The sequence below is a fragment of the Leptonychotes weddellii genome, chromosome 12, assembly GCF_054177405.1.
Source record: "Leptonychotes weddellii isolate Sample4059 chromosome 12, ASM5417740v2, whole genome shotgun sequence".
Lineage (NCBI taxonomy): Eukaryota > Metazoa > Chordata > Mammalia > Carnivora > Phocidae > Leptonychotes > Leptonychotes weddellii.
This window is the reverse complement of record NC_138380.1, coordinates 39,743,388-39,754,741: the sequence shown is the minus strand read 5'-3', so window position 1 is coordinate 39,754,741 and position 11,354 is coordinate 39,743,388. Positions and strand designations below refer to the sequence as shown.

Here is an 11,354-nt window from a genome sequence, read left to right as displayed (position 1 = left end):
TTTTTTTTTTTTAAAGATTTTATTTATTTATTTGAGACAGAGAGAATGAGAGACAGAGAGCATGAGAGGGAGGAGGGTCAGAGGGAGAAGCAGACTCCCTGCCGAGCAGGGAGCCCGATGCGGGACTCGATCCCGGGACTCCAGGATCATGACCTGAGCCGAAGGCAGTTGCTTAACCAACTGAGCCACCCAGGCGCCCGGGTCAGGTTACTTCTAACGGCTCTTCCAGCTTCAGTTTCCCAGTATTCTATAGGTTTTCCTGTCTAGGTCTCCATGTTTCTCACTGGAGGTCTGCGGGGACATCCCTGGTGACACTGGGGAGGGATGCGTGCTACCGCTTGGAGGACTCACTGATTAATTTCCTATATCTGACCTTTAGGGAATATCCCTGGTTCGGCTGTGCTGGTGTTTGACATCCATGTGATTGACTTCCACAACCCTTCCGACACCATCAGCATCACCTCCCACTACAAGCCCCCTGACTGCTCCGTGCTGAGTAAGAAGGGGGATTACCTCAAGTATCACTACAATGCCTCGCTTCTGGATGGGACTCTGCTGGATTCCACGTAAGGGCCACTGGGGACAGTAGGGGCGTAAGCCTGGAGGGTAACAGCCATAGGTTCCCAGGATTCTCCTTTGCTTTTCATCAGATCCTGGTTGAGAGCTTTTCTCTCCATGCTTCCTCACTGCTCAGGTGCATTATTCTAAAAGTTCCCTATGAATGGTCTCACCTGCTCCTGTGAAATTGTCTTTCTGAAAAACAGATGTCATCTTCTAACTGCTGTCTTTAAAAATTAACCCACAGCTGCATTATAAGCTCCACAGTCTGGCACATCAGGCTGTATTTGTCAGCTCCGATCTGCTTGACTGATCTCATCTTCTGTTAGGGCCCATTTTTCCCCTCATAGAGCTGCCATGTGCGGTGGTGCAAGATGTGCACTGCTTAACCCCTTCCATGTGCGGTGGTGCAAGATGTGCACTGCTTAACCCCTTCCTTCTGGCCAACTTCTGCCCAGGCTAACATGTCCTCCCTTTTTGCAAAGTCTTTCCTTAATTCCCAGGAAGAATCAGCTGCTCCCACTTCTGTGTCTCATAATGTTTTAAGTTATTATTTTTATTAGCAAAACAGTTATTTATTTTTGTTTCTGTCTGTGTTGCTGGTCTGAATACCTTAGAGAAACCCAACATGTTTATTCATATTTTCATTCCTTACACCTAGCCCAGAGCATAGCACAAAGGGAGCATTTTATTTTTATTTATTATTATTATTTTTTTAAAGATTTTATTTTTATTTATTTATTTGACAGAGACACGGCAAGAGAGGGAACACAGGCAGGGGGAGCGGGAGAGGGAGAAGCAGGCCTCCCGCCGAGCAGGGAGCCCGATGTGGGGCTCGATCCCAGGACCCCGAGATCATGACCTGAGCTGAAGGCTTAATGACTGAGCCACCCAGGCGCCCCAAGGGAGCATTTTATAAATGTTAATTGAGATGAATCTGAAATTTTATTAGTAGGAATCAACAGTATAAATGAGTATCATTGGTCAATTTTGGTAAAAAGGAGCTTCTTATGTTTCTGAATCTTTAGATGTAATTGTAGGTAAAATATTCTCTTTTCTGGGAAAGAAACATTTTCAGCCGTCCTTTATATGTGTATATAAGTATATCCATTTTCGTACTGAGCCTGACTTAGATTCCTAAGTTTGGGCTGGGGAGAAAGAAGGGCTTCATATAAATATGTGTTACTGCATTTATGCTGAATGAGGAGGGCCTTCTCTCCCTCCCACCTGCCCCTCTGCCTTCCAGCTTCAGGTGACATTGTTGGGGAGGGGCTGGCAAGAGCCAGACATGGAGACGGAGCCCTAGGGACATGCTCTTCAGAGCATTCTCTCTGGTGCTACGAGATCCTGTATATTAATGCACTTAGTGTTTTTCATCAGATCTAAAATGTGTTGATTATTAGAAGCATTACTTTATGTATCTCTAAGAAAGTAAAAACACTGCCCCCAAATTAACATGCTGCTAATCATAAAGTGTATCACAATTACAGAGATGTTAGAATGTGAAACTATGTGCATTTTAGAATCAATGAAATATGTACTAGCTTCTGGAGCTCAGATTTACAAGGACCTGCTTTACAACAAACCTCCTTGCATTAATATTAGAAGCCTTTGGAGGGCAGCAGAGAAGAAACATGGCTTTTTGCTTGGGGGATCAAATGAGCTTAGGGTCCACAAGTTTAGAATAGTCTGTAAGGTCAATGGCTTGCTATCACTGCTCTTGCTAATGTTCATATTCTTGTCTGGTGCTCTTACTCTGGGGCGGGGGTGAGGGGAAGTGGGGGTGGAAAATGAACAAAGGAATTCCTTCTCAATGGGTTCAGGATATGCTTCTTGTGGAGGGTGGGGAGAATCAGCCTTCCTGCCTTCTAACGTTTGGTGGATTCATAACATTCCTGCAGAGTCTCCAGGAGCCACGTGATGTTCCTTCCTCTTATCAGACTCCATTCTAGACCATGGGAGTCATTTGTGTTCCATGTAAATCTATACCGAAGAGTAACATCTGGCATCCCCCTGGTCTATTATGGGTGTGAGCTTCAGAATAATGGGAAAATAGGATGTATGGTGGGTGTTTGCCTCCTGTGTGTGGGAGAGGAAGATGAGACTGCTCCCACCCCGAGCCCTCTGTAAACAAGGAGGCAGGTGATGCTGTGGGCACTTTTGATCAGCATAAGAGAAGCTGGCTGCTGAGAGGATGGAGGGGAAATGCGGGCGAAGAGCCAGAGAGGGTGGCCTGCAAGTGGGCAGCAGGAAGCTTGCAGTGGATGGGAAGCCGGGAATGCACAGAAGGAATGAGGAGAATGTCAGAGAAAAACTGGCAAAAAAAAAATAAATAAATAAAAGGTTGATCTGAGGAAGAAGAATTAGTGGGGCATTGGAGGTGATACATGAAAGCAAAATGTTTGCTTGGAGGATTTTCTTAATGTGTGTTTATATTGGCCTCAGAGAAGAAGAATAAGCCTTTGTTATTTGACGACTAAATGAGATTTTGACTATTCTGTAAGACTTTGAAATGGAGTAGTCCCATGGGAGGTCCCCAGGGGTCCCTGGAGGAAGGCAGTGTGAGGGTGTCTCTGTGCTGCTGACAAAGGACGAATTGTGTGGGAGGCGGGACAGAGGACATCCTGCTCCCTCCCATAGGCCTTGAGCCAAGGCAGCCTATGCCCGAGTTGGCTTTGTTTTGGTTTCGTCCCAGGTAGGACAGATGCAAACTGTTTTGGTTTGTGGGTGCCTGACAACCAGCCTGGCCCTGGGAACAGTTTCAGAAGGGAAGATGGCGGTAGCCCTGCCCCCAGGGGAGGCTGGGAAGCCTGAGAAGGAGAAGTGACCCAAAGGGGCGCTGTCGCCACCTGGTAACGGGCAGATACTGGGGAGGCTTTTCCTCCTTGCTATTGAAGAATAGTTCCATTGTTCGTCTTTAGGGAATGGCAGAAAGCAGGAGTGCCATGCGTTTGGGAAGAGATTTATTTTCAGTAGCAACTGAGGTGATGGAGCCCCAACTTTTATTTATGTGGATTTCCCCGGGATGGGTGGACATCAAGGATAATTTCAGCCATGGCTCAAGTTAAACTTTCAGTTACTTTTCTAAAGTCAAGAACTATTACAGACATAAGCACTTCACACCCTCAAGGCCATCCCCTTACTGAGCTCTTTTTTTTTTTTTTTAAAGATTTTTATTTATTTATTTGAGAGAGAGAGAGAGAGAGAAACAGCATGAGAGGGGATAGGGTCAGAGGGAGAAGCAGGCTCCCTGCTGAGCCGGGAGCCCAATGTGGGACTCGATCCCAGGACTCCGGGATCATGACCTGAGCCAAAGGCAGTCGCTTAACCAACTGAGCCACCCAGGCGCCCCCCCTTACTGAGCTCTTTATGCTTGTTCTCCTGGCTGCCAGCAGACTTATTTTATTTACTCTTAAGAAGAACACCCCTGTGAGATGGCTCTCACTGTCTCCGGTTTCTAGATGAGGAAATGGAGGGATTTTATTTCTCAAGGTCCAGTTAAGTGGCAGAAGCACGATTCAAACTCAGGTCTTGCTAAATCCAAAACTCAGGGTCTTTATTATATGTTTTTCAAATTCTCATGAAAATTCCTTACTGGGGTATTGATTAAAGTCATAAGAGCAGTCCAAAGGACTTCCTTTTCCCTGGAATCATTGAGAAGTAGGTTGCCACCATGATGTCTCATCACCCCTGAGTACATTCGTGCACCTTTCCTACAAATATGGACATGCTCCTGCATAATTCAACACACACTTTATAGCCACAAAGTTAACACTGGTATGTTACTATCTTTTAATCCTCAGACCCCACCTAGGTTTTGCCAGTTGTTCCCATAAGGTCTTTTATATAAGCAAAAGGATCCCATTCAATATGCTCCAGTGCTCTGGAATGGCTCCTTGGACTTCCCTTGATTTTCTTGACACTTTTGAAGATTATACTTTCATTATTTTGCAGAATGTTTCTCAATTTGGGCTTGTCTGATGTTTTCTCCCGATTAGACAGGGGTTTTGTATTTTTGGCAGAAAGATCACAGAAGAGATGTAGATGTGTTCTCATGAATACACTCTCAACTACCAATGGGTTGCTGACCTAACCGGGGACTCTTCTGTTTCCTTTTCAGGTGGAATTTAGGCAAGACATATAATATTGTTTTGGGATCTGGACAAGTTGTGTTGGGAATGGATATGGGTCTCAGAGAGATGTGCGTTGGAGAGAAACGGACAGTGGTCATTCCACCCCACCTGGGCTATGGGGAGGCTGGTGTGGGTGAGTAAGCAACAAATGGCATTACAGGGTGTTTGGGGCATGTTCACAGTCTGAATGTTGTGCTTTTGGGGGGCGCCATATTTAGAACCACAGTATGCTTCTTCCATTTAAAACCCAAAGACGGGGCACCTGGGTGGCTCAGTCGGTTAAGCGGCTGCCTTCAGCTCAGGTCATGATCCCAGGGTCCTGGGATCGAGCCCCGGATCAGGCTCCTTGCTCAGCAGGGAGTCTGCTTCTCCCTCTCCCTCTGCCTACTGCTCTGCCTACTTGTGTTAAATAAATAAAATTAAAAATAAATAAAACCCTAAGAATCAGGGCTGCCTGGCTGGCTCTGTTGGTAGACATACAACTCTTGATCTTGGGGTTGTGAGTTCGAGCCCCACATTGGGTGTAGGGATTATTTAAAAATAAAATCATAAAAAAAAAGAAACTTAAAAAAACCCAAAGAATCTGTGGGTTTAGAATTAATATTATTAATCAGTTGATATTATAATATATAATCATAATGTTATACATTTTATATATAATTAAAATGTGTTTATTGTATATCTAATATAATATTAATACTATAACACATGATAATATAATGTCATGAGTTAATACTTAAATTTAGCATCTTTGTTTAAAGAGTCCTGTGAATTCAGTGTTAATGCCCCACACCTCCTTAAGAAAGCAGGAGTTTCTGTGAAAAAACGCCTTCGGTCTTTAAACCCATGTGTGGGAAATGTCCCTAAAGGAGCTTTCCCAGTGATTTATGTTAAGTGAAGCTGAGACTTCCTTCTGGAACAGGTTCCTGGGACAGTGGAATGCTACAGGACTTTGCTTTTCACTTCTCCTGAACCTGTAAGCTATCCATGAAGATTTCCTTTCGGAAGAGATGAGTGTCAAGTTCGGAAATACTAGCTTTACCTTGCCCTCACAGCTGGTATGGTTGACTTCATGATTTGGGTCAAAATGAGTCCTACACATAGGGGATTTGGGAACCCCATCTTCTTCAATGTTTTATGCTCCTACTTTCTGGAGATGGGAAGTGCTAACTTATAAAAGATCACTTTGGGTTGATTTTCTCTTTTTCACAATTTTTTTTTTTGGCTCAGCCCAAGGAGCATGTGACTCTTGTTCTCAGGGTCGTGAGTTTGAGCCCCATGTTGGGTGTAGAGCTTATTTAAAAAAAAAAAAACAAAAACAAAACCCCACAACTGCCTGCTAGTCTCCCCAATCCAAGAAGAAAGACTTAAAAAAAAATGTGTACCCTATCAGACCATGGGATATATAAGTATTTGTAATATATAATAATTTCAAATAAGACATATTATATATGTGTATATATATTCACATGCTTATATAATTTCTTTTGGGTTCATACTGTATATACTGTTCATAAATTTGTTTTTATAGTCATATCTTAGATCAGGATTTTAAGGCATACTGTAATATTCTGAAGGTTCTGCTGTAGGATTTATTCAAAAGTTCTACAACTATAGTCTCTACTAGTGGCTTTCAAACTTTTTCACCAAGACATACAGTAAGAAATAAATTTCATGGGGGTACCTGGGTGGCTCAGTCGGTTAAGCATCTGACTCCTGGTTTCGGCTCGGGTCATGATCTCATGAGTCATGGGATCAAGCCCCACTTTGGGCTCTGCACTCGGTGGGGAGTCGGCTTGAGATTCTCTTCTTCTTCCTCTGCCCCTCCCCCTGCATGTGTGCACACGCACTCCTTCTCTGTCTTCCTCTCTCTCTCTCTCAAATAAATAAATAAAAACTTCTTAAAAAAAATACATTTTATCTCATCTGTAGTACACATAAGCATGCAATTTATACATATATACATATACATTTAGTTTTATATATAAAATTGAACTCAAGTTTCATAAAGGCATACCTATCCTTCTAGATGCAGTGTATCCTTATCTATTCTATTCTTAATTAAAAAAAATGCTGGTCACCATCCTGTAAATGGATTTCATGACCCACTAATGGTCACTACCTACAGTTTGGAAAAAACCTCTTGCTGGTGTGGAACTTTCTTGCTCTCACAAGAAATGCTTGCCACCCATGAGGCAGCTGGAACCCTGGGTGAGGGGAAGGAGGTTGAGATGGGCATGCCCGCTGTCTGGTGGCACTAACACTGTCTCTTCCCCTGTCGGTGAGGCAGATGGAGAAGTGCCCGGCAGCGCCGTCCTGGTGTTTGACATTGAGCTGCTGGAGCTCGTGGCCGGTCTGCCTGAGGGGTACATGTTCATATGGAATGGCGAGGTGTCACCCAACCTCTTTGAAGAAATCGACAAGGATGGTAATGGAGAAGTCCTCCTCGAAGAGGTAACTGACCTTTGAAGGAAAGCGGGACTAAAGGAGCCAGGGGAGCCTTATTGGGGCAGGGGATCCATTCTGAATGTGAAACCTTCCTAGAGTGAGGAGGACACCTGTGCCTGTTTCTGGCCATGATGGTAACCTGCACACGCTCATGTACCAAGCACTTCTGTACACATGCTCTAAATTGAAGCTCACAATTCCTCTTTGAAGAAACTGAAGCCTTGAGAGGTATGGGGCTTGATTCCAGGGCTCACAATTCAACTCTCAGTTCCTGGGTGCTCACTGTGTGCCTGCATTATGCTAAGAGTTTTTCACATATATTATCTTGCCTGGCCCTTGTGGCAGCCATGTAGTCATCATCCCTGTTTCAGAGGAAGCAGCTGAGCACAGAGAAGGTAAATGGCTTGCCCAGGGTCACACAGCTAGCCAGTGGTTTGAGCCAGGATACATACCCTGGTCTTGATCATCTAGGTGCTTGGTGGTTTCTTCTGTAGCAAACGCCCCTTTGTGGAGCTGGGCAGTAGAGTGGTCTGTCTTGTCACACACACCCTGCTAAATTCCACTACTCTGCCCATTCTATATCTGCTTATTCAAGGACAGGGCTCCAGCCTTCTCCACTTTCTGACATCAGTCACATTTTCCCGGCTATTGGGTGGTTCACATGCTCATTTCCCTTCTCTTGGTGCATCTTTCCATTTATTTCTTTGCCCCCTTCACACCAAAAATGGCAAAACTCTTTTAAACCCACTCCTGTTAGACATTTGTCCCTCCATGTCACGTCTTGCTAAGGTGACTGGTGCCTTTCATGTTGCTGCAACCAGTGGTCACGTCTCACTCTCCTCGAACTTGGACAAAGCCAACTGCTTTGCAGGATGCCTTCTTTCCCTGGCTTCCAGACCACACTTTCTTGGTTTTCCTTCGCCTTCACGAGTCAGTCCTTCTCAGGAATCTTCTCCCTGATCTCCTCATGTCGGAGTGCCCCAGCCTGAAGTCCTGAGCTTGTTACCTTCTCCACCTTAACGTCACTTCCTGGGTGATCTCAACCAGTCCCGTGGCTTTGCCATCCATAGCCCCGTGACATCCAAACTTGTAGCTCCAGTCCAGTCTTCTCTCTCTACTTCAGACTCCTACATCTAACTACCCACCGGACATCTTCACTTTCTGAACTCCTGCTACCTCCCTCCTCTGGTCTTGCTTCACCCAAAGCCTTCCTCATCTCCTCTGATGGCAACTCTCAGGCAAGAGCACTCAGTCATCGACTCCCCTCTTTCTCACACAGGCTATAATTAATCTAGCAGGAAATTGTTCTAGCTCTATCTTGAAAATTTATCTAGAGCCTGACCACTTCTCACCATCTCCACTCTATAGCATTGTGGTCCAGTGCCTGCTGTGTCTGGCTTGGACCTCCACGAAGGTCTTCCTGCTCTCACCCTTGCCCCTCACAGCAGCCAGAGTGAGCCTTCTAAAACTTAAACTGGATCATGGCTCGCCTTGTCTCAGAACCCTGAAGAAGATCCCCATTTCCAAAGTCTTCACAGTGGCCTGTAAAGGCCCCCACAAAGGTTCTCCCTGACCTGGTCACTGTAACTTCCTCTCCAGCTGCTCCTCCCCACCACCACCAGGCATGCACCCCCCTTGGGACTTTGCACCAGTTGTCTCTCCTCTCAGAAGACACTTGCCTGGATAACTGTTTGGCTCCTTCCCTCCCTTCCCTCAAGCCTTTGCACAGGTCTTCATTTTTCATTAGGGTTTTACCCTGACCGCTGGATCGGGACCTCAACCTCCTCCCCTACCTGTGCTCTTGATCTTCCTTGCTTGGCTCTACTCTTGTTTTCTAGAGCACTTCACTTTCTAACTTAATATGTGATTTCCTTATTTTTTTTTAAATGTTCCTTTCTAATTGTATCTTTCCTACTAGGATATGCTAGAATTACAAGGGCAGACTTTTTTTAAATTGATGTCTCTCTAGGATCTTGGATGGTGCTCAGCACACAGTAGACAAGTTTTTATTGTATGAATGAATGAATGAATGAATGGGCGCAGGAAGCAGTGTTCTCAGGGGCTAGGGTGGTTAGGGGATTAGCCTTTGGTGGAGAACTAAGTGTTGATTAGGGAAGAAAGGATAGCTGTGTTTTGGGTGCCTGGAACCTAGGGGCTCCTGGAGTCCTTAGTCAGGGGTTTTTAACCTGCATCTGGAGGGGTAAAAAACAAACAAACAGGTTGTGTAGCTCATAAAATTGTGTCTGTTTTGTGAGCTCAGCCTCCAATTCCAGCCCCATCACCCTCGGGATGCTCTGTTCAGGCTCTGTTCAGGCCCAGGCTCAGCTGCTGTATCTCATGTCCTATCTTGTTCCCTCTCTCCAGTTCTCAGAGTACATTCATGCCCAGGTGGCATCTGGCAAAGGGAAACTCGCTCCTGGTTTTGATGCTGAGGTGATTGTGAAGAATATGTTCACCAACCAGGACCGGAATGGAGACGGGAAGGTCACGGCAGAAGAATTCAAACTCAAAGACCAGGAGGCCAAACATGATGAACTCTAAACCTGACTCAGGCCACTTGTGTGACACCAAGCCCCCTGTCGTGGCAGAACATGAAGTGAGGCGTAAGGGTCTCTCAGAAGGGGAATGGTCCACAAGCAGTAGACGGTCACACAGTACCTGGGGCATGTCAGGGATGGGTTGATAAACATGGTGAGAACTTTAGGCCACATGCCAGTGATACGAAACAAAATTGGTTCGAGGTGCCTTAGCAGGGGCTGTGTAGAATATTGAAAAGGCTGCCCTGTCAGCCATTGTTTTGTGAGGCTTCCGGGTAGTTTTGTTATTAAAGGAAAATAGTGTCATACAGAAGTTACAACCATCTTGGAGGGAACAGAAGAGAAAGTGTCCAGGATATCCACATAAAGAGGATCCACATTTTTTTGTTTTTTAACTTGCTGGTGTTTTAAAAGTGTTCTCCAGATGAGCAGAAAAGACAAAGGGCATGTCCCAGCAGCATTCCCCGAAAGCCCCAGAAAACTGTCAGTGGCCTGTACAGGTTCTGGTAATGCCCAGCTTCCACTTCCTGCCACACACACACACGTACAGCTCGTACATGTGTGCTTTTGTAGTTAATCAGGCCCTACCTGTTGTGGTCTTCTGATTGGCTGGGTAACTTGGAGGTTAAGAAGAAAATCAGTGGACCAACAAAAGGCATCTTGGACCACGAGTAGAGAATTTGATTCTGTGTTTACCATGCAAGATTATCTGCTTCACCCTTTCTTACTCCCATTGCTCTGTCCTCCCTGAATCTTTCGGTCAGATAGATATGCACAGGGCTGGTGGCTAAGCCGTGCTCCAGAGTATCTCACTGTGACCAAGATGGAAATGTCACTCTAACAGATGAGCATAAACAAGGTGACATATTTCCACTCATTCGTGTCCTGGAGAGGGAGGTGCCCGAAAGCCCAGGGGCCTCTGTGTAGGGAAACAAGGACATGGTTATCTTCTAGCCTGTCCCCATGTTACGCAGTAACCACCTTGCTGCCTTACGTGCTCTGTTCCCAAGTGGTGGTGGCATCCACCCTGAAGTAATCAATGATTTTCCTTTGGAAACTGCTTTATTTTACTAATTTAAACTGTTTTGTACTGATGTAGCTCTGAGATAGTTCATGAAAATGCTGTGCACTCATTCAGTGGAATAAATGTTGGAAGACTCATCGTTTCGTATATAAAAAATTGAATTATAACATCAGGTTTTGTGGAGTTTTACTTGAGGGCTGAGAGGATCCCATGAGAATACACCTTGATTATCCATTGACAGTCCCCTTGATAAACACTCAAGGACTGCCTCTGAATTTGCAGGAGTGTGAGGTACAGTATACAGCGAGTGTGTCAGAGTCCTGGCAGGAAACACACCCTCACATGGGACTTTTGAGGAGAAGCTGCATAAAGGACTTTACAGGAGTGGGGGCAGGGCACAGAGACCTAGTAAGGATGTCAAGTACCATGACAACGGTTGGGGAGCACCAGTAGGAGGCTGTTCCACCTCTGGGCCTGAAAGGTGAAGGGGAGCCACAGACATGCCCAGAACTGTGGCTGGTACTGCAGCAGAGGAGTGAGGGCAGAGACTCCTGCTTCTCTGTCCTGTCCCTGGTTCTCACTAGCTGAAGCCAAAGGAGGAGGAGGCTAGGGGCTGGGAGTCTTAGAGGTCAGCTTTTGGGGGCGCAGAGAGAC

At 45.5% G+C, this 11,354-nt stretch overlaps 1 protein-coding gene across 1 annotated transcript in view; it reads left to right on the top strand.

Annotated features, from left to right (window-relative positions):
- FKBP9 (FKBP prolyl isomerase 9) overlaps positions 1–10,867 on the top strand; it is a 37,284-nt gene extending 26,417 nt beyond the window's left edge. The window contains exons 7-10 of the mRNA XM_081800298.1: positions 380–566; positions 4,679–4,824; positions 6,982–7,145; positions 9,504–10,867. Coding sequence (XP_081656424.1) covers positions 380–566; positions 4,679–4,824; positions 6,982–7,145; positions 9,504–9,680 — 674 coding nt within the window. The 3' untranslated portion in view covers positions 9,681–10,867. The remainder of the gene's footprint in view (positions 1–379; positions 567–4,678; positions 4,825–6,981; positions 7,146–9,503) is intronic.
- Positions 10,868–11,354: the final 487 nt, after the last annotated feature.